The 23,640-nt window shown below is 59.5% G+C and overlaps 9 protein-coding genes across 9 annotated transcripts; 4 read left to right on the forward strand and 5 right to left on the reverse strand.

Annotated features, from left to right (window-relative positions):
- Window positions 1–92: 92 nt before the first annotated feature.
- JDV02_009213 (uncharacterized protein) lies at window positions 93–550 on the reverse strand (the record flags this gene model as incomplete). Its single annotated transcript, XM_047990862.1, has 2 exons — window positions 93–477; window positions 537–550. The coding sequence occupies 2 exons, from the start codon at window positions 548–550 to the stop codon at window positions 93–95; spliced, it is 399 nt and encodes a 132-aa protein (XP_047846872.1).
- Window positions 551–827: 277 nt separating this feature from the next.
- JDV02_009214 (uncharacterized protein) lies at window positions 828–4,256 on the reverse strand. Its single transcript, XM_047990863.1, has 3 exons — window positions 3,517–4,256; window positions 1,764–3,438; window positions 828–1,652 (listed from the first exon to the last, which is right to left on the reverse strand). Exons 1-3 carry the CDS (start codon window positions 3,763–3,765, stop codon window positions 1,348–1,350), a joined length of 2,229 nt encoding a protein of 742 aa, XP_047846873.1. The 5' UTR covers window positions 3,766–4,256; the 3' UTR covers window positions 828–1,347.
- Window positions 4,257–5,853: 1,597 nt separating this feature from the next.
- On the forward strand, window positions 5,854–6,152 carry JDV02_009215 (uncharacterized protein; the record flags this gene model as incomplete). Its single annotated transcript, XM_047990864.1, has 2 exons — window positions 5,854–6,016; window positions 6,079–6,152. The coding sequence occupies 2 exons, from the start codon at window positions 5,854–5,856 to the stop codon at window positions 6,150–6,152; spliced, it is 237 nt and encodes a 78-aa protein (XP_047846874.1).
- Window positions 6,153–7,021: 869 nt separating this feature from the next.
- Window positions 7,022–8,527, forward strand: JDV02_009216 (uncharacterized protein; the record flags this gene model as incomplete). Its single annotated transcript, XM_047990865.1, has 2 exons — window positions 7,022–7,479; window positions 7,546–8,527. 2 exons carry the CDS (start codon window positions 7,022–7,024, stop codon window positions 8,525–8,527), a joined length of 1,440 nt encoding a protein of 479 aa, XP_047846875.1.
- Window positions 8,528–8,871: 344 nt separating this feature from the next.
- TIM10 (protein transporter tim10) lies at window positions 8,872–9,626 on the forward strand. The gene is made up of 2 exons (XM_047990866.1): window positions 8,872–9,173; window positions 9,397–9,626. Exons 1-2 carry the CDS (start codon window positions 9,076–9,078, stop codon window positions 9,596–9,598), a joined length of 300 nt encoding a protein of 99 aa, XP_047846876.1. The 5' UTR covers window positions 8,872–9,075; the 3' UTR covers window positions 9,599–9,626.
- A 379-nt stretch (window positions 9,627–10,005) lies between these two features.
- JDV02_009218 (uncharacterized protein) lies at window positions 10,006–13,099 on the reverse strand. The gene is made up of 2 exons (XM_047990867.1): window positions 12,702–13,099; window positions 10,006–12,635 (listed from the first exon to the last, which is right to left on the reverse strand). Exons 1-2 carry the CDS (start codon window positions 13,079–13,081, stop codon window positions 10,175–10,177), a joined length of 2,841 nt encoding a protein of 946 aa, XP_047846877.1. The 5' UTR covers window positions 13,082–13,099; the 3' UTR covers window positions 10,006–10,174.
- A 565-nt stretch (window positions 13,100–13,664) lies between these two features.
- On the forward strand, window positions 13,665–15,710 carry JDV02_009219 (uncharacterized protein). The gene is made up of 2 exons (XM_047990868.1): window positions 13,665–14,039; window positions 14,121–15,710. The coding sequence occupies exons 1-2, from the start codon at window positions 13,898–13,900 to the stop codon at window positions 15,395–15,397; spliced, it is 1,419 nt and encodes a 472-aa protein (XP_047846878.1). The 5' UTR covers window positions 13,665–13,897; the 3' UTR covers window positions 15,398–15,710.
- Window positions 15,632–18,528, reverse strand: JDV02_009220 (uncharacterized protein). Its single transcript, XM_047990869.1, has 4 exons — window positions 18,456–18,528; window positions 17,422–18,401; window positions 16,890–17,352; window positions 15,632–16,834 (listed from the first exon to the last, which is right to left on the reverse strand). The coding sequence occupies exons 2-4, from the start codon at window positions 17,616–17,618 to the stop codon at window positions 16,346–16,348; spliced, it is 1,149 nt and encodes a 382-aa protein (XP_047846879.1). The 5' UTR covers window positions 17,619–18,401; window positions 18,456–18,528; the 3' UTR covers window positions 15,632–16,345.
- Window positions 18,529–20,099: 1,571 nt separating this feature from the next.
- On the reverse strand, window positions 20,100–20,833 carry JDV02_009221 (uncharacterized protein; the record flags this gene model as incomplete). The annotated part of the gene is made up of 1 exon (XM_047990870.1): window positions 20,100–20,833. The coding sequence occupies exon 1, from the start codon at window positions 20,826–20,828 to the stop codon at window positions 20,100–20,102; it is 729 nt and encodes a 242-aa protein (XP_047846880.1). The 5' UTR covers window positions 20,829–20,833.
- Window positions 20,834–23,640: the final 2,807 nt, after the last annotated feature.

Here is a 23,640-nt window from a genome sequence, read left to right on the forward strand (position 1 = left end):
TCCTCCTCGTCCTCCTCCTCCTCCTTCCGTCGACGACGTCTAGGTATAGAAGTCCATCATGCTGGTGCCGATTTAAGAGGTGCGGTGTGTCCTTAATGCTGCTGTTGCTGTTGCTGTTGCTGTTGCTGTTGCTGTTGCTGTTGCTGTTGCTGTTGCTGTTGCTGTTGCTGTTGCTGTTGCTGTTGCTGTTGCTGTTGCTGTTGCTGTTGCTGTTGCTGTTGCTGTTGCTGTTGCTGTTGCTGTTGCTGTTGCTGTTGCTGTTGCTGTTGCTGTTGCTGTTGCTGTTGCTGTTGCTGTTGCTGTTGCTGTTGCTGTTGCTGTTGCTGTTGCTGTTGCTGTTGCTGTTGCTGTTGCTGTTGCTGTTGCTGTTGCTGTTGCTGTTGCTGTTGCTGTTGCTCCTGCTCCTGCTCCTGCTCCTGCTCCTGATCTAAGAGATAATGTCTCGTCTTTGACTTGGCAAATCCCTTCGTCCCATGTCTATGTAGTATCAGGGAGGAACCGGGCGGCAGCAACACAGGATTCAACGTGAAAAGTACGCAGTCAACTCCATCTTTTCCTCTACAAATCAAACTACACCGTGCCGCCGAGCAAAACCTCACTCACCGGGCGTAATATAAACACCACAGCGCAACGACGAGCAACTATACAGTTCCAAGGCCGCCGTAACAGACACTCAGATCGTGGGAGTCGTTTCTTATCACCACCCAAGCCAAGATGCCCTCCCTCGTCGTTCAAGGGGGCGTCGGAGGCGCCAAAAGCGCCCGAGCGACCGGTACACGACGCAATGAGCGTCGAGGGGCACCATCCGGGGAAGGGAGGAAACAAAGCCAGTCAGTCATTAAGTATTCCGAGTGTGAATTCGTTACAACACTATCAAGGCCCGTTGCGTGTACAGTTCAAAACGCCAGCTGTGCTCTCGTATCATGTGCACTATCTCCTGAATGCCACTTCTGCCGCCCAGTCAATAAAACGCTCGCGTACGGGCATCGTCACAAGCGGCCCGGCGCCTGACAAACACACCGCTCCCGCGCGGTCAATAAGATTTTCAACCGCTTGCATCAGGCCCCCTTATATTATTGCGGCAACAAGAGCAACAGCAATCATGGCGCCGCTGCTCCACGCTCGCATCATTATAGACTCTGCTGTCGACGTACTTGCCCGTGCCGCGCAAAAACACGGGTAGCCATGCAGTTGACATGTTTTGTGCCACCAAGGCCGCGTTCCAAGGCCGCGTCTCGCCTCAGCCCTGTTCCATTGCGTCCTTGAAGAGAGCTATCAGCTTCCCGGAGGAGACTCGCCATGGACGAAGAATTCAAAATCCTTATGCTGGGTGTCTGTCGGCGCACTCTACGCCCCTTCGAGCGCAGGAACAAACGAGTAATTGAAATCAAGAAGCCCGTCCAGCATCCAATGCTGGGGGTCGAAAAAGTCGTAATTCGTGTCGCCGTAGCCCATCCCTCCTCCTCCTATCATGCTATTCGGTCCGGAGGCGGCCGCCGAGAGCGCGGTGGCGCTAGGCGTCAGCGCTCCGTTTGTGCCGAGCAGCGTGTTGGACGTAGGCGGGATGTGCGACGGCATGAGCGTGCTGTCGAGCTGGGACGAAGACGCCGAGGACTCGTTGGCCGAGTCCGGGTTCGTCGGTTGCTTTGTATCTGCACAAGAAAGGTCAGCCGCGTTCCTCAAGGTCGGCGCAAGAACGGTCCTCCCCGGCGCTGTAGCGCGCTCAGGGGTTCGGGCGCGGCCGAACTCACTCTCCAACGAACCTCTGCCCTGTGATTGATATTCCTCGCGCCATCGCCATACCGAGTCGAAAACCAGACTCATGCTGTGTCGACAGCGAACCTTGAGTTGTAGGCTGTCATCCACTTGCATCGCCGTGTCGTCTTCGCGGTTCCAGGCCGCATTGCGACTCTCGAGACGAGCTCCGTTCCACATCTGCACCATGAGCTCGGCCAGGCGCCATTGCAGGTCATTGTTGACGACACTCGTCGCCCGGATGGCTCGAATGGAGTGGTGGAAGAGGCTGCGGCCCCGGTCAAAATCAATCGTCTTGCAGAAGAAGGACCTCATGAGCTTGAGCAGCGTAAACGCCGCCGCAACAAGCATCTGCTGCAGGTAATTGGTCGCGTAGAGGAGAATGGTGCCGCCCAAGCCATCGTGCGGAGAAGTCACCTTGTCCACCTCAAGCAGCTCGTCGAGGAAACTGGTCGCCGCTCGCCAGAGACCCATCAGGTCGTCCATGTAACCTGGCGTCTTGCTTGAGTCGAAGAATCCCGCCAGACGCATGTGCAAGGCCGCGGCCCGCAAGTGCAGGTTCACGATGGGGCCAAGTTGCTGGGAAAGAACCGAGGCTTGCATCTCGCCGTAGTCGCGACGGTAGACGCGCATGAGCATGGCCCGATGCTCATCTCCCGCTACTCCACGGGGATCGCTGGCATTGCTGTACATCTCCTTGGAGACCTTATCGCAGAAGCGCTCGATCTGGAGTCGCGCCTCCAAGTCCCGAGAGAGGTGCAGGGCAGGGTCGTCACCCGGCCTAAGGGCGAGGGTCCAGTCGTACAGACTCGAGGCGGGCTGGCCGTAGCCGGTTCCGACGTTTTGCGCGACGATATTGCAGACGGCCCATGTGGTCACGCGATCATGCAGCTGCTCCTTGTTCAGTTCGACAGAGACGCGCGAAAAGTCCCGGATGTGGTTGGGGCGGTGCAAGCCGATGCCGGTGGCCGTCTTCATCATGACACCGCACAGGATATGCGTCGGATCAGACGTCGTGGTGCTCGTAGGCAGCGGCCAAGTGCAGAGCAGACACATAGCCTTGACAACGTGGTAGTTGCTCGGGACCTCGCCGATGGTGGTCCAGAGGAAGCGCGTCATGGGCCCGGAGAGGTTGGTGAGGAGATTAGGGCAGTCGGCGGGGCTGAAGCGGCGGGCGGCGACGGCTATTATAGACCAAAATAAAAGAGGATGCTGCTGCTTGTACTGGTCGGGAGGCTGCTGCGGGCTAAGGAAAGGAAGAAACGGATGATAAAAGGCGAAGAACTCATTGAAGAGGTGAGTAACGTTGTTGTCGGTGAGGCGGACGCCCTCGAGCTCATGGGAGTAGTGCTGCTGCACGTTGTAAGAACCTCCCCTCTTAAGGTGAAGCAGCGACGAGACGGCCTCGTCGGAGCCCATGAGAGAGGGGTTGCGGGTATGTGTGTAGGGCGCGGGGGTTATGGGGGCGACGGGGGAGTCGATGTCGTCGTCCTCGTCAGGGACGTAGCCCTGGGCGCGGGCGCGGGCGACGTTGCGGCGCAGGCGATCAATTTCCTTTTCCATCTCGGCGTGCTTGGAGCGCTTGCCCACACGCTTAAAGTTGGACTCGATTTTGCATTCTAGCTTGAGGCGGTTACACCGCGAGCAGGTCTGGAAGGGCTCCTGGACGACGTCGCAGCGGAGCTGGGATTCGGGGGAGAGGGCGTCAGCATCGGCGGCGAGGAGCAGACACACGGGCTTGCTTGGGTTGACTCGACTCACCTTTTGTTGGCGACACTCATTGCAGGCGCGCTTGACGCCGGGTTGACGCTTCTTATCGCTATCGCCTTGGTCGCCATGATCGCCTTGGTCGGCATGGTCCTCGTCCATGAAGCTGCCGGGGCTGCTCTCCACGGGCGCAACGCCGGTGCTGCGCTTGCGCTTGGGGCCGCCATTGCCCTGGCGAGAACTGGCCGGGCTGGTCGGGCTCATGGAGGCAGCCCCGCGGGCGACGATGGAAGAGCCGTCCATGCGCCGCGAGGTTTGCTACAGCGGGAGGGCCTCGGCCGCCGCTGGTGCTGCAGCAGGACGGACGTTTGTCTGTTTGCCCGTCTGGTTGTTTGTCTTTCTGTCTGTGTGTCTTGATCGTCGCAAGACTCTTACGAGTCCAGAGGCGAAACACGAGGGCGGAGTGCCGCGTTGCGGTGGAAGGAGTGGCGAGGCGGACGAAGTGAGGCGGGCAAAGAGCACAAGCGCGAGCGAGGTTAGACGGCAAGCAAGGACGAACGAGGCTGGGCGGACGAGGCCTGGCGGGGTAACGAGCCGGCGCGCGCGCGCAGGCAGGAAGCGCAACAGTTGGCCGTCGCGCAGTCGGATGAAGGCGGCGAGGGCTGTTGGCAAACGACGAAGTCCGTCTGCAGGACAGGGCAGGGCAGGCAGGGCCGACAGCGGAGGCAGTGGGTGAGGTTGAGGAATCGCGGCGGCAGGCACAAGACCGACAAGGAGTCAGAAAGACAAAAAACTGGAATGACTGGTTTGTACTGCGCTGCAACAGGCGGCCGGTCATTGCAGCACAACAGCCTGGGCAGCGGGGGGCAGCAGCTCCAGCGAGTGCGGGCGCAACGAGTAGTGGATGAATGGGTGGGGGAGAGTCCCCGGGGAGCGGGGCTCGCTGTCTGGCCGCCGGCTGGCTGGCTGGATTGGATTGGAGTGCGCCCCCGCCTGGCCTGCCCGGCGTCCACCTACATGCAGTGTGGTGGATCTCTCCCCATGAGGTGCTGCTTCTACAAGTCACTCTTCAGTGGCCGCGGCGCCATGGCATGGCAGGAACCTACCTACGCCCAGCAACAGTTTGAGGGGGCCGCCCCGAGTCCGGGGGACCGCGGCGGCGGGATCCATTGAAAAGTGCGTCTCCTGATTGGGCCGCGGACCGCTGTAAAGTCACGTGATGTTGAAATTGCCATCGCTACCTGCCCCGTGGACGGGAAGGGTAAGCAAGGTGGGATGAACGGCCGCTGCTTTCGCCGCTTCCTGCTTACGGTAGTTCCAGTCGCGGTACGTCGGGTTCCTTGCCCGTACTATACGTACTAGGTAGGTACCTCGTGTAGGCGGACGAACAATGCCTCTTCCATGCCTCTCCCGCCCGTACTAACCGCTCGCCTGCAACGACGGCGCCGCCAGGCCAGGCCAGGATGGGACCGGTGGGTGGATTCGCGCATCCCCATCCCTGCCATGGGACAGACAAGCGGGGCCGCGGCCGCCCGCCCACCGAGACAAACGTCCTCTTCCAACTCGCACCAAGTCTGGCCGGCCGCCCACAGCGAAACCGCTGCGAACTGGTCGAGGTGCCTGCCACGCGACAGACACACAGGCACAAGCAAGACAAGGTACTTCGTACAAAGCAGCATGATCAATCAGCCATTCGCCAGTCATCAGGGTCTCTCTGCTTGGCCCGTCTCTCCTCCCATCTCACGGCCTCTCACGCTCCACTCTGGACTCACTTTCTCTCTCCTTGTACAAAGTACACTTCTACCCTCGCACACCTTGACCGCGGCACCGCGCCAGAGGGCGCACGAACACGCTGCAGCCAGCCGCTGGCGACCATTTCTTTCACTCCAGAAGCGGAGTCACCAGTTGATTTTGCCGGTCGTCTACTGCCACGCGCACCCTGATTAGCCAAAGCTGGGCCTCGGGAGGATTCAGGAGGGGTGGGCTTCTCTTTTCGGTGGGTCGCGCCAGTGTCGTCCGACTGATTTCTCCACGTTTTCCCGCCTTTCTGGAAGTCGACGCGCACCTGCTCGTCCTTCATCGTCGCTGGCTTATTATTACCCCCATCGCGCCCCCCCCCCAAAGCGCCGTCCACCACGGCGACAGTCCGAATAAGCGGCTCGTGACTGGCCCGACCGCGATAGCTTTACCGTTCAGCCGCCGTAGCGGCGGTGCAAGAGCTCCACCATTTCCGCCGTCTGTCGCAAGTTGTCGCTCAAGGGCCGCATGACCAGAGAGGACTTGAGGACTCGCCTTCGGTGAAGGACCACCCACTGCCACCGCGGACGACGCCTTGACAAGGATACTGCAACAACCACATTGCCTGTCCTCCGTACCGCGCCGGTCGTCGCCATGGCGGGGTCAGCACAGCCGCATCATCCAGAGGACGATCAAGCCCCTTCGGCAACGAAGCTGGTCCTGAAGCGGGCGCCGCCTCCTACGAGCCACACCGAGTCGTCCGCTCCCGCAAAGTCAGAGGTTCGGTTCGTTTTGCCAGGTACCCGGCCAGAGCCAGGTACGTTGGTCGCGCGCGGGGCCTGCCCCCCCAGCTGTTGTCTCGGCTCACCTTCGTTGTAGAAACCGTGCGCATCAACACCAGTGACACGTCACAACCGTTCCTCGACCCAACGGTTCTGCAGCAGTGGCGATGACGCAGGGGCCATCCACGAGTGAAGTTGGACGGCTCACGTTGGCCACCCGGCACCAGGCCGGGGTTATGGCCGGAGTAACAGCCGGAGTTCGTCGTCAGCCGTCGTCCAGGCCCGGGCCGAGTTCGTAAGCCGCCATTGGCTCAGCCGCCAACCCACCCGGAGCTGTGAGACGAGTCCCGGACCGGAGACGGAGAAGAACACGGGTCATGCCGGTGCTTCGATTCGGGGCGCTTGCATTGCACCGTAGCGGGACCGCACCCGTAGTCGAAAAATTGGAACCACCCCAAGAACCGTTGACGCAGTTGGCAGCCGCTCACTGGCGGGCGCGTGATGCATTATGGCCAGCCAGTCGGGGTCGAGTCGACATTGGTGGCCTTGGTCTTGTGTTGATTGATTGCGGTGGGTGGTTGAGTGTCACCACGAAGTATCTACGTGCAATCACAAGCTGCGGGATGCCGGAAGTCTCCCATAAACTTCCGGGGGACTGCATTGCTCGCAGGCACAACGTGCAGACAAGATACTCGATCGACACCGGGTTTGTCATTGCGCCATGGCTTGCCGGCATTGGTTGGCAGCGTCATGGGGTCGCGATGAAGCCCTGGCGAGGCCTATCGGGTCCTTCTTTGCCGGCCCGCGTGTGCGGGGTCGCTCCGCACCACCGGGCAGGAGCGAGTCTGCTCTGCTGCGTTTCATCTGTAACTAGTAGGAGGTCGCGGCCTGCCGACGGAGCTAAGGTACTCCATATAATGAAGATCGTGGTTAGATAATACCACGACAGGCACGCATCTCGGGCCAACATTGGGTTTAAAAGGAGGCGACACACACACGCTCGGCACTCTCGCAAACGAAATCGGCCAGCTTCGGTCAACATGTCGGTGCACCCTCCGTCGTTCACAGTGCCATTCTCCATCGGCGGCAATGACTGCTACACGGACGCGGCCTTTGATGTCATTTCGCCCAGCAATGGCAAGCTTGCGCACCGCTGCGGCTCTGCCACGGTGGCAGACGCCAGCGCCGCCATAACAGCCGCCGCGGACGCCTTCAAGACATGGCGCACGACGACGCCGGTGCAACGTCGTGACATATTTCTCAAGGCAGCCGAAGTCATGGCCGCCCGCCGCGAGGAGCTGGCGAGCTACATGGCGACCGAGACGGGTGCCACCCCGCCGTGGTGCAACTTCAACTTGGATGTTGGAATAGGCATGCTCAAGGACGTTGCCGGCCGCATCGCCACTCTCGACGGCTCGTTTCCAGCCTTGATGGACCCAACCACAAGCGCCATTGTCATGCGAGAACCCTACGGGGTGGTTCTGGCCATGGCCCCTTGGTATGTCTATGCACCCGTCGGCCCTCTTCTCCTTGCCCTCAAGTCATGTGCTAATGATTCTGCCAGGAACGCCCCTTATATTCTCGGAACTCGCTGCGTCGCCTTTCCCATCGCGGCGGGCAACACAGTCGTCTTCAAAGGCTCGGAAGTGGCGCCGCGGACAATGTCGGCCATCGTGTCGGTCTTTCGCGAAGCAGGGCTGCCGGACGGCGTGTTGAACTTCATTGTGCACGAACCCTCCGCCGCCGCCGAGATTACCGCCCACGCCATTGCCCATCCCCAGGTCAAGAAGATCAACTTCACAGGCAGCACACGTGTCGGACGCATCATAGGGCGCTTGGCCGGCGAGAACCTGAAGCCCGTCGTCTTGGAGCTGGGCGGCAAGGCACCAGCCATCGTCTGGGAAGATGCGAATCTGCAGCTCGCCGCCGACCAATGCGCCCTCGGCTCCTTTCTTCACTCGGGACAAATATGCATGAGCACGGAAAAGATCCTCGTGCACAAGTCCGTAAAACCGGAATTTCTAGACAAGTTCATCAACGCCATTGACAAGGTGTTCCCCAACAGCGGCGATGCGTTGACGCTCATCAACAGCGTCGCCGTCGACAAGAACAAGGCCCTCGTGAAAGATGCCCTGAATAAAGGCGCCGCGGTAGCGTTAGGCAACCTCGACGCCCAAGAAGCAAGCGGCACGCGTCTGCGCCCGATCGTCGTGGACAATGTGACGGCAGACATGGAGCTGTACCGCACCGAGTCGTTCGGTCCGACAGTCTCCATCATGGGCGTCGAGTCCGAGGACGAGGCGATACGGGTGGCCAACGACACCGAGTACGGTCTGTCCTCTGCCGTCTTCACCGAGGACCTCCGGCGCGGCCTGCGCTTTGCGCGCGAGATTGAGACGGGGGCGGTGCACATCAACAACATGACGGTCCACGACGAGGCGGCGCTTCCACATGGCGGCGCAAAAGCCAGCGGCTACGGGCGCTTCAACGCCTCCAAGGGTCTGGATGAATGGGTGCGGACCAAAAACGTCACCTTCAAAAATTGAGGAGCGAAGTCCGCGATATATATGTCCGCTAGCACATACTTCGTATGACACGGCTTATCATGAGTCATGACTAGCACGAACACACCATCGGTGCAATAAAAATTCTATCACATATTATTTTCACAAATGATTCTCGCTTGAATCCCATAACAAGTTGTATCTGAAGCAAGTTGTTGACATCCATTCGGGGCCCTCGCAACGTCAACTCAGGGGCACGTACTGCAGGGTAGGCAACTTTTCCTGGTGTCATAGCAAGCGTCGCGATAACTTGGCCCAATCGATAAGACGCACCCATCCACTTAGTCAGCGTCCATGGCCCGGGGAAATTTTACAACCAGCCCAGGCGTCACAAGCTCCCATCTGCCGCCCAAACGTCGTCGAGAGAGCAGCCTCCCCCCCGTCGCTCGACAATCTATCCATTTTGTTCTCCCTCAGCGCCGTCGCACGACCTCTTCTTCTCGCGTCGCCTGCCCGAACGTCGCACGTCTTTTCCGCCCTCGGATTAACAAAAGAACAAGGAACAAATCCCACCCCCGGTTCCGCCCAGCATGTCGTTCCTCGGAATGGGCCGCCAGCAGCCCACGTCGGAGCAGAAGATTGCCGCCGTCGAGGGCGAGATGCGCATGATGGCTGACACGTACAACCGGTATGGACTTATCTCTCTCTCTCTCTCTCTCTCTCTCTCTCTCTCTCTCTCTCTCTCTCTCTCTCTCTCTCTCTCTCTCTCTCTCTCCTTTTCCTCGCGCCTTGTACTCCCTTTCCGTTTGATGCGCACGCCGCGCGCGCGCGCACATGTGTGCCCGCGTTAGTGCAAAGGGCGTTAGTTACCTGTTTTTGCTGACTTGGGGATACGATGATGACGACGACAGCCTGCAGCAGGCGTGCCAGAAGAAGTGCGTCCCGACCGACTACCGCGAGGGCGAGCTCAACAAGGGCGAGTCAGTGTGCCTCGACCGCTGCACCGCAAAGTTCCTCGACACGAGCATGAAGGTCAGCGAGATCATGCAGCAGCAGGGCCAGGCCATGGGCGGCGCCGCGCCCCAGCAAGGCGGCGGCGGCGGCCTCTTTTAAACAAGCGACTGCGAGCGGCTTGTTCCCCAAATTCCGTTGTGGGAGAGACATGCAAATACACGTTCCGCTGTGTCGTATAGAGAAGCAGGCGCCCCCATCCTCAGGGGGTGCGCGCGAGGGGAGAGACGTGTCGGGAAGTGACAATGGATGGGCGCCGCCGACGAATGGACTCGGCGCCCATTCTTTTCTGTACGAATAGAGATGGATGGGTACAATGGGTCTGCGACCAAAGTCGGACATATGGGCATTGCGCGCACGGGGGAACCTCAAATCCGTTCCAACGACATGACTTGACTGTAAGAGTAAACTGGTTGGGTACAGGGTCTAGTATCAATAAATGAAATGGCTGATATATGCCACGACTTGTCTTCTTCCGTACCCGTCGTCCATCTGCCCCTCCTCTCCGCCAACAGGGTATCTTATCTTTGACCTAGTCTCTGAATAATGTGTGGTGCGCTGCTTGGCCATGAAGCGACGAGATGGTTGCGATGCAAGATGCTAACCAACATAGGAAGGGGAAAAAAACTCCGAGAAAAATGCGGCATGATGCGCCCCAATGCACTGTCACCACGCTCTTCATCGCGCCGCCGTGCGCGTAATGTTGGGCCCCGTCCCCACGCCCGTCAAGGTCCTCACGAACCAATGCAGCCAGCTCTCCGTCTCGAGCTGCACCTTGAGCTCCTCGGCGCGGCGCTCCACGTCGTCGACCTGCCTCTCGAAGCCTAGTATCCCGTCCTCGACGTCGTGCACCTTTTGCACCAGGCCGTCAATCTCATACTCAAGGCGCGCCACCAGCACCTCAATCTCCTTGAGGCCCTCGGTCAGGCTGGCGCGCTCCGACGCCAGCAGCTCGTCCGAGCTGTAGCGCACCCGCTGGCACGCGTCGTTGAGCTGGTGGTACAGCTTCTGCAGCTCCATCTTGTCGCGCGAGTACCGCTCGTTGAGCGCCTCCACGACCCGGAGCTTCTCCTCGACCCACGGCTCCATGTCGTAGACGATGTCCTCCACCAGTCGATTGAGATGTGCCGCCTCCTCGGCGCGGGCGCCGAAGCTCTCCACGTCGCCGCTGAGGTCCATCACGTCGACGATTTCGTCCCAGCCAAGGACCGCCTGCTCCGCGTCCCCAAACGACATGTGGCGTGCCCAGCGGTTTTCGTTGGTGACATGCTTGTAGTTGACGTCGGACACACCGCAGCTGTGCCTTCGCGACGCCACCAGCTTGCACCCGTCGCCCTTGCGCTCCTCATCTAGCAAGGGGCCTTGCAGATCTGATTCGTCGACGGTAGAGCGCATGCGAGTCAGCGTCGTGGGCAGAACGTCCTGGCGTACATCTATGGCGATATTGCCCATCGTGTTTTCGAGATCTGGGACGGCCAGCGTCTCGTCTGGGACCTTGCTGCTGGGTTTGGAGTCGGCAGCGGACGATACCATCTCCAGCGTGTCGTCTGACATGCCCGGGAGCACGTCTTCCCCGCGTCGCAAAGCTGCCAGGTACTCCTCCGGCTTGTTCTTCCACGTGAAGGCTCTCGTCACGACGGCTGGGCTCGAAGCCATTGCAGAGCTCTGTGATGAAAAGCCAGTGCTGGCTGCGCCATTCTCGGCATGCTCATCTCTGGCGGAGACGGATTGTCGGCTTGTATGGCCTCGTCGACTGCCACCAACAGCATCCTTGATCCGCCCCAGCCCGGACCGGGCGTCGCTCATCTTGCCTGCCACACTCTTGAAAACGGCCTTTCTTAGCGCGTCTCTGTCCCCCCCGCCCAGATCCCCCGTCGGCGCGGTTGTGGACACCGGAGAGAGAGCGGCGTGGAGGAGGGAACCGTCGTCCTTTTTCTTCTGATCCAGCTGCTCGTCCAGAGGGAGCGACATTGTGCGCTTGGCATTCTGAATTGCGGCGTCGGCCTTTCCCGGCAGGACGACCGCCGCGTCCTGAACGCCGTCAACATGGTCGGCTGTTGCGCGGCGCGGCTTCCCGTGCCACAGCCACTTGGGTCGCTCTCCGTATGCGAGGTTCACGAAGGCGTCGAGGTCGAGCGTCTCAATGTCAGCGACACCGCCCTTGTCTTTGCCAGAGACCATGTCCATGACAATCTCTCCTCGCTTTCCGCCGATTTCCGTCATGGTGGATTTGACGGCTTTTTGGACGCCGCGCCCCTCACCAGCGGCGGCTTTGGCGGTGGCGGTATGAAGCCGAAAGACGGTCTGGCGATCCAGACGCCGCGTCTTTTCTAGTTTGTGCTGTTTCTGGAAATACGCGATGCCGCGTTTGGTGCTATCAATGTCAAAGACATCCTTGGACACCGGGGCGCCGTACCAGTTAAGTCTGTTCCGTGCGCCCATGAGCATGCCGAGCAGAGCCGCGACAGTGGTGGGGCCAAGGATGCCGTCCGCGGGCTCAAAATTGTAATGCTCTGCGCCCATCTCTGTCCACCAGTTGCCGATGGCGGTCTCGGTGACGTCGCAGAGGAGGCCGTCAATATACTCGTGATCCAGCTTCTCAAACATGTACAGGGCAACCTGACACAACTTGACCAGCTCGACCACGGAGGGGAGAAAGGGTATGCGGTCGCTGATCTTGTATAGTTGGCGGAACTTTGCCTGCGTGGCTTCGGTAGGATCAGTGAGGGCCAGGCCGGACCGGCCCGAGCAGCCCAGCCGCTTGAGGTTCTCGTTGACGATGAAGATCTGCCGATGCTTCCGCACGTCTCCGTCCGGGACTGGGATCACGGTGAGGGCAGACGGGAAGCCGCTGAGGTTAGTGATGAGGAGCTCTCCGAGGGGCGTCTCCTTTGGCCGAGCATGGTGTTGCTGAGCTGCCCGGAAGTATATGCGCAGCGTCGGAGACCAGAAGTTCTCGTCTTCAGGCACGGCGAGCACGCCGACGACGATGGAATGGGACTCATCGCCGGTATATGTGGCAACGACGAGAGTAGGTGACTGCCTGGAGCACGCCCACTGCTCGACAATGTATAATTCGTATCCACGAAGGATGCTCTGGTGCTCGATGACGGTCACCGAGGGGTCGTCTTCGAGGAACCTGTATGTGCCGAGCAGGGCTTGGTCAGAAACACGCCCGCAAAGGTGTCGATTGGGCAGTTCATACCTGAACGCGACGGGATCAGGGAAGACGATGTTGCGCATGGCGACGCCTGGAGGGTACGGTGACATGGCGGCGCCGTCCAGTGCCTGGGCGTCCATGGCGACAGCCCTCGATGAAGACCGGCCACGCTGCCGCAGGGGCGAGACGGCGCCGTCATCGCCGCGGGATCTCGCCTCAGGGCTGGCTGGAGAACGAAGCTGGTCGGTGATGTCATGAGCTTGGGCTTGCGCGGCTCGCCATCGTCGGGGCGGGGGGAACATCGTCGACGTGCGACGACAGTCACGGTGTCGACATCTGACGGCGGGCCGTGTACTGCTCGAGTGCAATGCGCATGGGTGGTGATGATGCTGCGAGGGACGAGGCAGAGACCCTCTCCATGGCATGTGATGGAGCTGGTGGTGGATGCCCGGGCGCTCGCAGCTCATGCGGCAGTTGTTGGGCTGGTGAGGTGGGTGGTAGTACCGCCGGTAGCGGGGCTGTGCCGGCCGGGCATGGGGACGCGCCGGCCTAGTAGGGATGGGAACCTGTAGCTCGCCGTGCTGAGCTACGGTGTCTCAGCGTGCTGGTGGATGGATCCAACCAAGCGGTCGACAGAATAAGCGGCACCGCTATTGCAACTTTACGTGCGAAACGATCAGAGCGCCGCAGAAAACTTCCACGAAAATTACGGTAACAGCAATATAAAATCGCCGTTTTGCAATACGATATTGAATAAGTTCATTAAAGGCGACCATGATTCCCTTTTTTTCACATCCTCTATAGCCACTCTGTCTATGGTAGAGAGGGCAGAGAGGGTGAGGAATTTCGCGGTGCCGCTTATTCTGTCGACCGCTTGCCAACGCAAGGAATTCCCAGCAGCAGCTGGAGCGACCCAGGTATGCCCCGCTCCGTCCACAGTGGGGTTCATTACCCGCTTGCTATGGCCTGTGCCGGCAGCAGCACCACACCGACCGATGGCGGCGTTCCGTCTGTGGCCAGCGGGTGACCTCCTACCGACGTCAACCCGAGCCTCATGCTCGCTCGATCCGACGAGCCCGACACTCGACTGCCACCACCCGCCTCCCAGAGCCTGCACCCAAGATTGAAGACCGACATCTCGAAAGACCAGACACCCCGCAGAACAGCAGCAGCATCATCCGGCGGATTCGCCGCCGCCGTCCGCTACCTGTCGTCAACTCAACTCTCCCCCAGCCGCAGCCATGGCCGGGGCAGACGACTCGCCCTTCCCGCCGCTGCTCAATGAGCTGGCCCGGGTGAGGCGGTCCAACCTCACCGCCGCCATCGGCGACGTGGACAAGATCATCGACCTTCTGGCGAACGCACGCGAGCAGGTCGCCGCAGGTACGTAACGCTGCCGCCCGCCGTTTCACCTCCACGCGCGGCCGCCACTGACCCGTCGACTACTCCTTGCCATCCAAATAGACGCGGACGCACATAGAATCGGCATGGCGATGACGACGCTGCAAAACCCCGTCAAGGCGCAGCTCGAGGCCATCACAAACGACCTCAAGGAGGTGACCAAGGCGCAAAAGGCCTTTGGCAAGGCCCTCGACAAGGCCATGCCCCAGCGGGACCTGCCCATGGAGACGGACGCTATGGCCGACCACCCGGCCCTCATCAACCGCGCCATCGCCATGCACCTGCTCCGCGAGGGCCAGTTCTCTGTCGCCTCGACCTTTGTGCGCGAGGAGCAGCAGCAGCGGGAGCAGAACGAGACGGCCGCCGCCATGGCTCACGCCCACGCCCACGCCCACGCCCACACCCATACCGGTGCTTCCGCCGCCGCCACCCCGCGAAGAGACCGCGACGGGGACGACGACATGAACAAGGATGACGACGACGACGACGATGACCAAGGGATAGTCGACAGCAAGGGCAACAGAAACAACAACAGCAACAACGACACTGGCGCCGACGCCGAGATGCACAGCCTGCACTCGGAGGACCTGCAGGACAAGTTTTCCGAAATGTACAGCATCCTGGCCGAGCTCAAGCAGCGCAACCTCGGCCCAGCTATTGAGTGGGCGCGCCTCAACAACGCCCGCCTCGAGGCCAAGGGCAGCAACCTCGAGTTCGAGCTCTGCAAGCTGCAGTACATTTGGCTCTTCAAGGGCCACGCCGCCAACGGCCTCCCCAACGACGAGCGCAACGGCCAGATGGGCGCCCTCGCCTACGCCCAGCGCCACTTTGCGCCCTTCCAGCGCCGCCACCTCAAGGAGATTCAGCAGCTCGTCTGCGCCATGCTCTTCGCCTCCAACCTCGAGGCGTCGCCCTACCGCTCCATCTTCGAGATCGACTCGGCCTTTGAGGACGTTTCCACGTCCTTTACCCGCGAGTTCTGCTCCCTCCTCGGCCTCTCCGCCGAGTCGCCCCTCTACATGGCCGTCACGGCCGGCTCCATAGCCCTGCCCCGTCTCATCAAGTACACCACCTATATGAAGGAGAAGAAGACGGAGTGGACCACGGAGAACGAGCTCGCCTTCGAGACCCCCCTCCCCGAGTCCATGATCTACCACCCCATCTTCGTCTGCCCCGTCAGCAAGGAACAGACGACGGAGCAGAACCCCCCCATGTTGCTCCCCTGCGGCCACGTCATCTGCCGCGACAGCCTGCACAAGATCTCCAAGGGCTCCAGGTACAAGTGCCCCTACTGCCCCATGGAAGGCCACCTGCGGGACGCCGTCAAGATTACCCTGTGAGAGTGGGCAGACCGGTGTCGGCGGCGGGCGGGAGCCCTGGGCTCAGAAACAGCGGACCGTCGGCTGCTACAAGTCTCACGATTGCATATGGTGGCGTTTTCATGGTTAGGGGCGTTGCGGATCGAATTGATTGATTGGGAACCTCACTCAGCTTTGGGTTGAACGAATAGCGCACTGTGCCCTTCTTTGTACGGTTGAGCCAGTGATGTGGGAACTTGGTTTGGGAGAAGCTGTGTTGTGTTCACGTAGTCTTGCAGCGTAACATAATATCTTTGAGCATGCGAGGCCCACCTATCCATCCCATGATAGCCTGACAAAGGGCGTCCAATGCTTCTCTTCGGCGCAACTGTATATGTCCACAAGGAGCGTTAAAAAGGGTAGAGGCAGCGCAGACCGCATCGCTGCTCCGCCTCCGTATATCCTCACCGTCTTCATCCAAACACCGACCCAACCAAACCAAACTGTGGCGCGTACACAAAGTCGGGCCCCCACCCCATGCGGAAAGCCAACTTGCGATGCGAGCTCTTGCTGCATATCCCGTAACCCCTAAGCCCTCGCGTCGTCCGCCAAGGCTGGGCCGCGCACCCCTCGCGCTGAGGCGCAAAGCCCGCCCCCCCTTGTTTCAAAATGCAGCGCCTCGGTTCCCGTGGAACAAAACTGACGAACTGGCTCAGCGCGTCCACCCGTTGTCGGCACTTCGTGGCGACGAGCGATTATTGACTCTGGCGCCTATCCCATCCGCCCCGTCTTCCCGCAACCGTGATAAAAAATAAAGCTGTGCCTCGGCCTGGCCGTCGTCGCGAGCCAGCCCAGTCTGAGCGGCCCGCCAAGGCACCTGGGGAATCTCGTTTTCTTCGTCGTAAATCGTGTCATTGTACATGGCGCCGAGGACGGACTGCCGCCCTCGGCGCCTGGACCGTGCCCCGCACAATCAAGGCGCCCTCTCATCTAATCAATCGTCATGCGGCTGGGAATTTGGGGCTTGACGTCGTGCAAACTGATTGAGTGTGCGTCGGGCTTCTCCTCGACCTTGCGCGAGGAAATAAGATGAGCCTTGAGCCCGTTATCGAAGTTGCGCAGGCAGATGATGGCGTTGATGATGGTGAGAATGATGAGTAAGATGGTGATGACGGCGAAAGCGGTCAGAGACTTGCGCACGGCCGTGTACGACTCCTTGTGGGACGGCTGCCAGATTCGGACGAGCTTGAAGACGAAGTAGGACAGGCCGCCCAGGTAGAGGATGATGACTATGATCATCCCTGGCTTGTTCTCCCTGCGCGTACAGAATGCTGCACCCAAGAGGATGCCGATAGTGATGGGGATTGTAGCGATGGTCAAGGCGAATTCGGGGTCCGACTTCTGGGCGACGACGACGACGAATTGGATGATGAAGCCGAGGAAGAAGAAGAAGTCGAACTTGAGAAGCGCAATATAGATCTGCCGCCACGTCAGCCTCGCTCGTTAGGAAGTGGCAATCGTAGCATTGACGTACCTGATAGTGAAGGAAACGCTTCTTCATGCGATAGTCGGCGCCAATGTTTTTCAAAATGTCCCAGGCAAATTCCTGATAGAGTTTCCATGAAATGAAAGCCATGCACACAGTCGCAAATCCAATGATGGCCGGGATGGCAATGAGGTAAGACTTTACGTCGCCCCAGAGTATCTTATAGGGGATCTCTGGCTTGAGAGCATTCTTTTCACCCAATATTTCGATCGCATGCTGGATCTGCTCGATTTGGATTGCGGTGTAGACCAGAAGGGCGAGGTTGGCGATGCTCACACCAATGACTTGAATGGTGTTCTTCATGCGCAGCGCGTCCCAAACCACGACCAGCTCGTACAAGAAGCCGAAAATAAAGAGTGTCAGGAAGGTCGGGATTGTCTTATATTGCGATTGAACCTCGAGGCTGTCATTGTTCGCTCCGAGGCTGGTCTGAAACTTGGCGAAGACATATCTGCCTAATGTCAGCTACGGGCACGAGAGGCGGCAACCTTCAGCTGCGGGTGGATGGGCAATGACGCACGCTTCAAAAACTAGGCAAATGATGGCCTGGAGGGTGGTGACGCCCATGAAGGCGGCGGACCACTTCGTCTTGATGAACCCCATGCTGTCGCGGTGAACGCTCCGCGATGGGGCCGAAGGGGTCAAGCCCTGGCGGTGGGCGTAGCCCTGATCGAAGCTGTTGTTCAGGTTCGCGTTCTCGGCGTAGGCGGGCTGCATGTACGTGGGCTGGTTCAGCGCCGGCTGTGGGTAGGCTTGGCCATAGTTCTGGGAGAAGTCTGGGGCGTATTCGCCGCTGTGGCCGTAGGACGGACTGTGTTGCGAGTTGAAATGTGAGAAGCCCGGATCGGCGCCCAGAAGGGACTTGCGAGAATCTAACCTGGTAGCCAGGGCGGGCGACTGTTTGACCCCAACCGGGAGTCTACGGCGGCAGCGATGGCTGGTACTCGGAACGACAGGCAGCGGGCACGGCAAGCCGAAGGATGGCTAAGAGAGGGCCGACTCTTCTTTCGCGTGCGTGCCGAAGAGACGGCGCAACCCGCGAGAGCGAGCGGTTTCGGTCGTGTGCTCGCGTTGAACTAAGGGGGGAAGAGATCGCGACGCAGATCAGACGAGGCGAAACTCAACAAGAAATGGTTCGGTTGGCTGGCTGCTGCGAAATGCGTTGGAAGGCGAGGGCGGGACCGAGGCGAGGATAGGGCTAGACAAGATGAGGGGGAGGATGAGGAAAAGGATGATGATGGAAGGGGGATAACGAACGACAAGATCAAAAGATGCGGGTTGGATGACGGGTGACGGTGAGGAGGAGTGGAGGAGGTGCTCTGTTTGCGGGATCAGGGCTGGCCGGGGGGGGCTCTCGGGGGCCGGACAGGAAAGGACGGGAGGATTTTTGTCGGGGGCGGCGGCAGGACATCAGCAGCCAAGGCAGTGAGTACGTGCCCGGCCCTCCACCTCACGGCTGGGTTGTCTGCCTTTGAGGGTCGTCGGCGTGTCAGTGGATACCTACCTAGGTCAGTAGGTAGGTACTACTCTGCTGTGCGAGCCGACAAGACCTACCTGACCTGAGCAGCACCTCAACTTCAACTTGGGTGAGCTGCACTGCACTGGTGAAACGGAGGGCCGGGGTTCGGTGGGGCGCAGGGAGCTGGAGGCCCACGGGGCGGGGGGGGGGCTTGCGGCCGTGGTGGTGCGAGGGAGGGAGAGGGAGGATGGAGGGCCCGAACGTCCACCGTCGTGTCAGCCCGGGCGGGTGCGCAGCGCAGTGGAACACGCAAAGGAAGGTCAGCAAACAACAAAGAAAAGAAGAAAGGAAAAAAAGCCCGGGGACCCGCCACGCGTGCCTCTGCTTGGCTGGGCTGGGCTGGGCGGCCGGCCAGGTGCCAGGGGTGGTGGGGGGGACGCCGCTAGGCTAGGCCTCCCGCTGTGGCGGGCTCGAGGCAAATGCCACAGGGGCAGGGCAGGGCAGGGCAGCAATAAGGGGTGGCTGGCGACCCGGCAAGGCACAGGAGGGTTTTCGGGGCCCGTCTTGCCCGTCTTCAGTTTTTGATGGATGGCAGCGCATGGACGACAGCCTCGCACCAGGACGGAGATGGTGTGTCTTGGAGGCATCTGCGCGTGTCTGGCAGCAATAAGGTAGTTACACACGACGCTTACTCTGCACTACAGGCACTACAGGCACCTACCTAGAAGGTACGTACCGGGTGCCTTGTCGTGGCACGGGCGGCGACTCCACCCAGTGGATGGCCGTTTGGCAGCCCCAGTGGATCGTCAGGTCAACTGAGGTGTGTCCAACTGCCAGCAACGGTGCCCGGGAAGAATACGAGCATGGTTCATCAGTGCAGTGGCTCTTCTCCAGCAGCCGTGGGGATCTGATGGCACCGAGGTGAACGGCAACCTGCTGTGCGTACACGCACACCCTAGGCCACAAAATACTCGGTAAAGTAACATGGCTCATTTTGCACATTCGGGACAGGAGAGATGAAGCGCCGTACGCCTTGAGAACGACGGCGTCACAGAGGGCACAATGAGGCGCAGCACAAAAAACATTTGCATACCAAGTTACCGGCACCATCGTCGCGAGCCGGCGAGCATCACGGGCGCCGGGGGACGATCTCGACAATTAACTCTACCCTCTACGAAGTAACACAAATACCGTCTAGATTCCACCAAAGCACAGCCACCCACCGAGCGTCAGTGGGCGAGTGAGCAACACAACAAGCACAACAAGGTTGCAAGGCAGTCTTTTGTTGGCGACAATTGTGGCGCGACTCGAGGAGGGCTGTGCCTGCGCGACCACCGGAGGACAAGGACAAGGGGGGGTGCCACCATGGAACTGCAACGCAGCCAACAACCCACCAACAACCTGCTGTACATACGCGACAAACCAAATCAAGGGTGTTTTTTGCCTTTCGGCAGCCGCGCCATGCAGTGATGAGTCGCCGCCGCCGGGACGCCGCTGCAGCAGCCCTGTTCGTGTCGGGGAAGTGTATGTATGGATCTGCCGGGCTCTCATCAGCAGCATCACGTCACCGTCCTTTTTTTGAGCGATAGATACATACGTAGCTGTGGCATCAGCCTCTCGTATATTGCCTAGGGCTACGAACGTATATGTATGTACGAAGTACGGGGGGGGGGCGGGCCGCAAAGACCTATTTGATCCACACAGCTCGCCAGCCCAGAGATCCCTGCCCTTGGCGCAGCTCATTTCTGGCAGACGCGAGACTGATGAGAGAGAGGCTCACTGACATGGGAGAGAAAAGAAGAAGAAACGGGCCTCGTCCGCTGTGTGTTTATACTCGGCGGCCCCGTGCAGCTGATGCGCAAGACAAAAAGGTATGACGGACGAGCAGCTACCCGCAATCCTCCTACTACTACTACCGAGTTATCATGCACGGCATACGACTCGCCGTTGCCCTCTCTGTTAATCTGTAACATGGGACTCCCTCCTTCATGCTGTAACCTCCTCTTGAGACGAGGCGAGACGAGACGAGACGATACAGGAGTCCAACCCCCGCTCGCCTTTCGGCGCGCTCCCTTGGTTCGGCGACGACCAAAGTGTCGCGCATCCCCGCTCATGATCTGGTTCGCCGGCAGATCTGACGACGGAGCAGACACACACACACTTAGTCGATAGGATGGACTCAGGCAGCGACGTTCGTCGCCACGACTCAGCCTAACAAAATCATCGCAATGGAATGTGCGTCGGTCGCGCGCGCGTGGAGGGGTCCGAGTGTCCGAGTGGTTCGCGTGCTCGTCGGGCGCGCCACCGCCGCAACCCCCCCCTCGGGGCTGGCTGGCGCTGGAATGCCCGTGAAAGTCTGATGTCACGCGCGTGCGTGTCACCTTGATGACTTTGAAACGCGCCTGCTTGAGAACAGCCTCTTTGTCTGTTTTCTCGTTGCTGTGCCGCATGAGAACAACCACCTTCATCTCGGGCGGCGCCTTTCAATTATATTTCTCAAGTACGTCATGTAAGCCGATGGAGATTTCATTGTGTGGCCACGCGACTCAGCTTCGCATAAGAAAAAAGCTCAAAGCTCGCCTATACAGGAGTCAAAGCATTGCTGCCACGCACGCGCCGCTTTCTAAATTCCTCTCATACTACGTAATGTAATGCCTTGGGCCACGTGGGTCATCAAAGTGGCCTGCTCTCAGAATACGCACAACAGTACAGCAGTATACGGAGCTGCGGGCCATCATGCTACACGAGCGCGTCACGGTCCAACTCCCTCATCAGCCCGCGCGTCATTCTTTGCACGCATCATCCCTGTCGTGGTCGGGGGCATCGCGTAGTTACATAGCCATCCACTCCAAGGTAAGCATCTCCTTGACGCTGCAACGCTGCTCCGGCGGCCAGTACGCCAGCATCGGCCGCAGCACAGCGAGCAGAGCCTCCTTCTCGGCCAAAAGTCATCGTCTCCATCTCATATGTCTTGCGCCCTCGCCGCATGGCGTCCTCAAACTGGTACGTAGTCAAATGTATAGACGGGAAACGTCATCGGACTGGATAGGTTCGCCATCCTCCGTACAGTCCTGTAAGCGCGCATCCCACTTCCCCCACCATTCGTCGCGCAGCTTCCCCCCGAGCGCTTGGACCTGCATCCACGTCGCCGTGTCCTCGGTGCATCAGGACGTATCGAACAGTGAGCGGCTGCTGGGCGAAGGTTGCCCAGACGGCACACATGTGAGGGGTCCAGATGTCGCTGTGGAACGACCTCGGCTTCGTGGGCTCAAAACCTACTCTCTGGGCGTGCGACACTCGAACCTCGACTCTTGCGAGGGGACGGTACGATTCGCCGAAGTCAGCGAGGGCGATGTGGGCGTCCGACAGCGGGAGCTTGTTGATATGTTCTCTCCATGGGGGACAGACGGGCAGCCTGGCGACGCGTGGGACGCCCGCTGAGATCGGCCTGTCGTCAAATGTCTGGACGGGCTGGAGCTCCGGCTCACCGCAGTAGGCCGACAGCTCCTCGTCAGACCGGGCCTGTGGCAATTCATGCGGCAGTCTAAGCAGGGCTTTGCCGAAATGGAAGGTCTAGGACGCCGTCAAGTCAAGTCAGTCGAAGGGAAGCGACACACCGCGAAAACGGGTACTACGTAGCGCTCACCTCCGTGGGCGAATTCCCTGCCCTGAAGGTAGGCAACCGCGAGCATCAATTGAGCGGCGATGGCACTCGCAACGGGTAGCATCAGTGACCAGGCACGTATGGGTTCCACGGGGGCCATCGATGCGGAACGCGACGAGAAGAGTGGGCATCATCCCTCGCCCCAAGGCGCCGCCATCGTCGTCGCCATTGTCGATTTCGATGGCCGTGGAAACGGGCGTCCGAGTCAGCCATCCCACTCCCATTCGAAGACTGCGGTGCCGGTTTGTGCTCGCAGGGCGATGTGCCGAGAGCCAATGCCTACCGTTGGGTCGAAATGGAACAGTATACAACGTCGGAAGCTGGAGCTGCTGCGGTGAGAGGACAAGGAGGGCGAAAGCCGTGACAGCTCTTCGAGGATACAGACGACGATCTCATTGTTACTGTGGCCGAGAATATACAGTAGCTGTCATCTGGGCCCACGTGAATCCAGTCGATCGTTGCGCGCTTCGCATGGGAAGTAAATACATTCCAACTAGGGCACCAGCATCGATGCTGTAAATGTCTCGAAGTGGGCGATGTAGTTACTGCAGAATATCTTTCGAGCATAGATGCCTTTTTCCTCCGGCAACCAGCCAGTTGTCATCCGGTGAGGTCACTAATCCAACACGTCTTCTAATAAAGCACGCGACCACGGATTCTACTCTTCTCGGCGTCCTCCACTTCGCCATTTACACATCGATGATGTCAGATTCGTCGATGTCTTTAGTATAGGCACCCTCTTATCGTACTATGCCTTGATCTTTTGTTTTCTTTCTAGAATCTTATGCTATTTCGCACAGACACAACCTTTGCGTGCGACTGGCCGTCCCATCATGAATTCTACGGTGGCCGCATCATCAACAAGGTCAAGACCAAGCTCGGATACCATCACGCACCCCAGAGCCCGGCTGATGTCGAGGGAATGTCCCGGGCCAGGCAGTCTTCATGCAACCCTCATATCCGAAGCCTGCCGCACACGACGGAATGCTTTCCTGGTAGAAGAAAAGGACAAACCACAACCAGGGGCCGTTGACAACGGCCGTCCAACAAATATTTGAGTCTGCATAAACGCCCGTATCAAGTAGATGCGCGCAAATGCCGCCGGTGCTGGGGCAAAATCCTACGACTACTACGACTACTGCTACTACTGCTACTACTGCTACTACTGCTACTACTACAATGCATTGCAGCGTGCAGACCCCAAGGCATGACTCGTCCTCGTCCGACGTGCCTACCTACCTACCTACCTACCTGCTCATGTGTCGACCGACTGGGAAAACTGGCTAGAGAGAAACGTCGGCTGTCGACTCATGCTGTCGTCTCTGATAAAAATGCCCATTGCTTTGCACCGTATCAAACACTCTCCTGCGCCAGCCGGTGAGATCGGGTCGCTTCCGGGGAAGGACTCATCAAGAAGAGCTACGTATGTACCTTATCGGGGAAGGGCTCCACAAGTCAAAACGGCGGGCGGGCTGGCCATCGAGCTTCGGCTTCATCCCGACGATCATACACACATCCTTCAGATCTCGTTCGTCCTCGGACAGGCCCACTCTCAAGTTTAAGCTGCGAGTCTTTATGCATGGTAGCGGAGGACATAGCAGTAATTCACAGCCCGA

The sequence above is a fragment of the Purpureocillium takamizusanense genome, chromosome 9 (genome assembly GCF_022605165.1).
Source record: "Purpureocillium takamizusanense chromosome 9, complete sequence".
Classification (NCBI taxonomy): domain Eukaryota; kingdom Fungi; phylum Ascomycota; class Sordariomycetes; order Hypocreales; family Ophiocordycipitaceae; genus Purpureocillium; species Purpureocillium takamizusanense.

What these genes read in the sequence shown, in the direction of transcription:
- JDV02_009214 (XM_047990863.1), bottom strand. Translation starts at nt 3,765, where the DNA reads ATGGACGGCTCTTCCATCGTCGCCCGCGGGGCTGCCTCCATGAGCCCG. An exon ending in ATGAGTGTCGCCAACAAAAG is followed by an intron (nt 3,439 to 3,516) that starts GTGAGTCGAGTC and finishes CCCGAATCCCAG; the next exon opens with CTCCGCTGCGACGTCGTCCA. An exon ending in ATATCAATCACAGGGCAGAG is followed by an intron (nt 1,653 to 1,763) that starts GTTCGTTGGAGA and finishes TTTCTTGTGCAG; the next exon opens with ATACAAAGCAACCGACGAAC.
- TIM10 (XM_047990866.1), top strand. Translation starts at nt 9,076, where the DNA reads ATGTCGTTCCTCGGAATGGGCCGCCAGCAGCCCACGTCGGAGCAGAAG. An exon ending in ATGGCTGACACGTACAACCG is followed by an intron (nt 9,174 to 9,396) that starts GTATGGACTTAT and finishes TGACGACGACAG; the next exon opens with CCTGCAGCAGGCGTGCCAGA.
- JDV02_009218 (XM_047990867.1), bottom strand. Translation starts at nt 13,081, where the DNA reads ATGCCATGGAGAGGGTCTCTGCCTCGTCCCTCGCAGCATCATCACCAC. An exon ending in CCTGATCCCGTCGCGTTCAG is followed by an intron (nt 12,636 to 12,701) that starts GTATGAACTGCC and finishes CGGCACATACAG; the next exon opens with GTTCCTCGAAGACGACCCCT.
- JDV02_009219 (XM_047990868.1), top strand. Translation starts at nt 13,898, where the DNA reads ATGGCCGGGGCAGACGACTCGCCCTTCCCGCCGCTGCTCAATGAGCTG. An exon ending in ACGCGAGCAGGTCGCCGCAG is followed by an intron (nt 14,040 to 14,120) that starts GTACGTAACGCT and finishes CCATCCAAATAG; the next exon opens with ACGCGGACGCACATAGAATC.
- JDV02_009220 (XM_047990869.1), bottom strand. Translation starts at nt 17,618, where the DNA reads ATGCAGCCCGCCTACGCCGAGAACGCGAACCTGAACAACAGCTTCGAT. An exon ending in ATTTGCCTAGTTTTTGAAGC is followed by an intron (nt 17,353 to 17,421) that starts GTGCGTCATTGC and finishes GACATTAGGCAG; the next exon opens with ATATGTCTTCGCCAAGTTTC. An exon ending in AGCGTTTCCTTCACTATCAG is followed by an intron (nt 16,835 to 16,889) that starts GTACGTCAATGC and finishes ACGTGGCGGCAG; the next exon opens with ATCTATATTGCGCTTCTCAA.